At 49.6% G+C, this 2,728-nt stretch overlaps 1 gene segment (V, D, J or C); it reads right to left on the reverse strand.

The window, feature by feature from the left end:
- Positions 1–501: 501 nt before the first annotated feature.
- LOC112633749 lies at positions 502–2,153 on the reverse strand. The segment is given in 2 exon segments: positions 502–1,762; positions 1,884–2,153. Coding segments are annotated over 2 exon segments (523 nt in total).
- Positions 2,154–2,728: the final 575 nt, after the last annotated feature.

Consider the following 2,728-nt stretch of genomic DNA (forward strand, 5'->3'; position numbering starts at 1 on the left):
TATTGAAGGACACGTTGGTTGTTTTCAAGCTTTGACAATCATGATTAGAGTAGCTATAAGCATTTGGGTACAGGGTCTTGTGTGGTACATGTAACTCATTTAGTTAAACAGCTAGAAATACATTCAGTTCAGCTAGGCTTCTAAATTATAGGCTAAGAGTGTGTTCAGCTGTTTTAGAACCTGCCAACACGAGATCACCAATATTCTCCTGTGTCGGAGAGATACGTCCTCACTCTGGAACATGCTAAGGCAAGGAGGGAGGTGCTAGACAGTTTTGTTAGAATAGTCTCTTTACAGCCGGGCGCAGTGGCTCATGCCTGTGATCCCAGCACTTTGGGAGGCCGAGGCGGGTGGATCATAAGGTCAAGAGATCAAGACCGAACACTGTGAAACCCCGTCGCTACAGGAAAAAAAAAAAAAAAAAAAAAATAGCCAGGCGTGGTGGCACATGCCTGTAGTCCCAGCTACCAGGGAGGCTGAGGCAGGAGAATTGCTTCAACTGGGGAGAGGGAGGTTGCAGTGAGCCCAGATTGCGCCACTGCACTGCAGCCTGGGCGACAGACTGACTCCTTCTCACAAAAAAAAAAAAAAAAAAAAAAAAAGTTATCTGAGCTGGGCATGTTGGCTCACGCCTGTAATCCCAGCACTTCGGGAGGCCGAGGTGGGCAGATCACCTGAGGTCAGGTGTTCGAGACCAGCCTGACCAACATGGAGAAACCCCATGTCTACTAAAAATACAAAATTAGCCAGATGTGGTGGCACATGCCTGTAATCCCAGCTACTCGGAATGCTGAGGCAGGAGAATCACTGGAACCCAGAAGGTGGAGGTTGCAGTGAACCAAGATCATGCCACTGCATTCCAGCCTGGGTGACAGCGAGACTCCATCTCAAAAAAAAAAAAAAGGATTATCTGTGCATTTATTCAGGTCTTCTTTAAGACCTGCATCTAAGCAATATTTTATGACTTCTAGTGTGTAAAACAACAATTTTTGTCATACTTATCCTAAAGTAGTTCATGTTTTATGCTATTTTCAATGTATTGACTTTTCAATTACTGATGGTTCATTACTGATATGGAGAATACAATTCCCTTCTGCATCCCTGTATTGTATCCCAAGGTTCATATTAAAACTCTCAGCCCAGCAGCATCTCTGAGTCACTTCTAGACTCTGAGCTGAGATGAACCCCCACCCACCCCTCTTGCCTTCTTCTATGTCAACACTGAGAGATTTTACCCCTAAGCAAGGGATGTCTGCCTGTGAAATGTGAGCAAGGTAGGACCTCGTTAGACCTGCTTGTCAGTGGGAGCTCCAGTGCTGTTGGTGTGACAACAGATGTCACCCCCTGAGTTAGATTTGGTCACAGTCACCAGCAGGGGTGACTTCACCAGGCCAGGAGAGTAGAGGGGAGGTTTTTGTCTGACTTCCTCATGGGTCTGGAGCACTGTGTGAGTCTTAGAGTTGCCATGCCATGTACAACAGTAATAGTCAGCCTCGTCCTCAGGCTGGAGCCCAGAGATGTGCAGAATCCCTGCATTGGCTGATGCATCGTTGGATCCAGAGAAGCGGCTGGGAACTCCAGAGCCTTGGTGCTTATCTGAGTCTGAGTGGTAGTACAGGAGATACCGGCTTTTGTTGGTACCACTCTATCCAGAAGTCACCAACACTGAAGCCACTGCTCAGCGTGCAAGTGAGTCTGGCTGGCGCTCCAGGAGATGCGGAATGGAAAGACGGCTGAGTCAGCACAGGCTGGGAGAGGGAACCTGAAAACACAGACATCACGGGTAATAAGGCAGTTCCTAGGGTAAAGTTTCTCGTAGGTCTGAACCACAGGGGATGGTGTAGGCTGGACACTGAGCCTCGGTTTATAAGGACTTTCCCTACCTGTGCAGTGAGAGAGGAGCATGAGAAGGAAAAGAGTCCAGGCCATGGTGGACAGAGCCCCTGAGCCCTACCAGTGGGCCTGGGCTGCCCCAGGTCTCCTTTTCTTCTCCACCCTCTGCCAGAGGAGGGGCTACTCATGCAAATGTGTTTCCTTCCAAGGACTGCCCAGCCCCTCCCTGAGCCCTGGGGCTGGAGCTCAGCTCACACTGCAGCCTGAGGAGGAGGAAGGTTTGGTTCCCCCTTGGGAGGGCCCTGGGAGGAAGCACCTGCTGAGACTGTACACAGGTCTCTGCTTAGGGGACTCTGCCAGGCCAGAGAGGACACAACTCCTGAGTCCCTATCATTGGGCACAGGGCACAGGTTCCTTGAAGTGAATGGTTCTTACTAAGCAGCTGTGTAGGGACCATAGGGCAGTCCTGTGACATCCCCTACCGGTTGCAAGGCACACACCTCCCGATATAGTGTGGATGTGCGTCCTCTAAATCTCCTGTTGAAACGTAATCCCCAGTGTTGGATGAGGCAGCTGGTGGGAGACGATTGGGTCATCGGAGAGGATTCTGCGAGGCTTGGTGCTGTCCTCATGACAGTGAGTGAGTTCTCGCAAGAGCTGATTGTCTAGATGTGTGGAACCTCCCCGCTTACTCTCTTTCTTGCTCCCACTCTGCCATGAGAGATGTCTGCTCCCACTTATGTTCCACCAAGTAAAATTTCCTTGAGGTATCCTCAGAAGCCAAGCAAATGCAGGCACCATGACTCTTGTACAGCCTGCAGAACCATAAGCCAATTCAACCTCTTTTATTTGCAAATTTCCCAACCTCGAGTGTTTCTTTGTAGCAATGCAAGAA

Source organism: Theropithecus gelada, chromosome 10 (genome assembly GCF_003255815.1).
Source record: "Theropithecus gelada isolate Dixy chromosome 10, Tgel_1.0, whole genome shotgun sequence".
Lineage (NCBI taxonomy): Eukaryota > Metazoa > Chordata > Mammalia > Primates > Cercopithecidae > Theropithecus > Theropithecus gelada.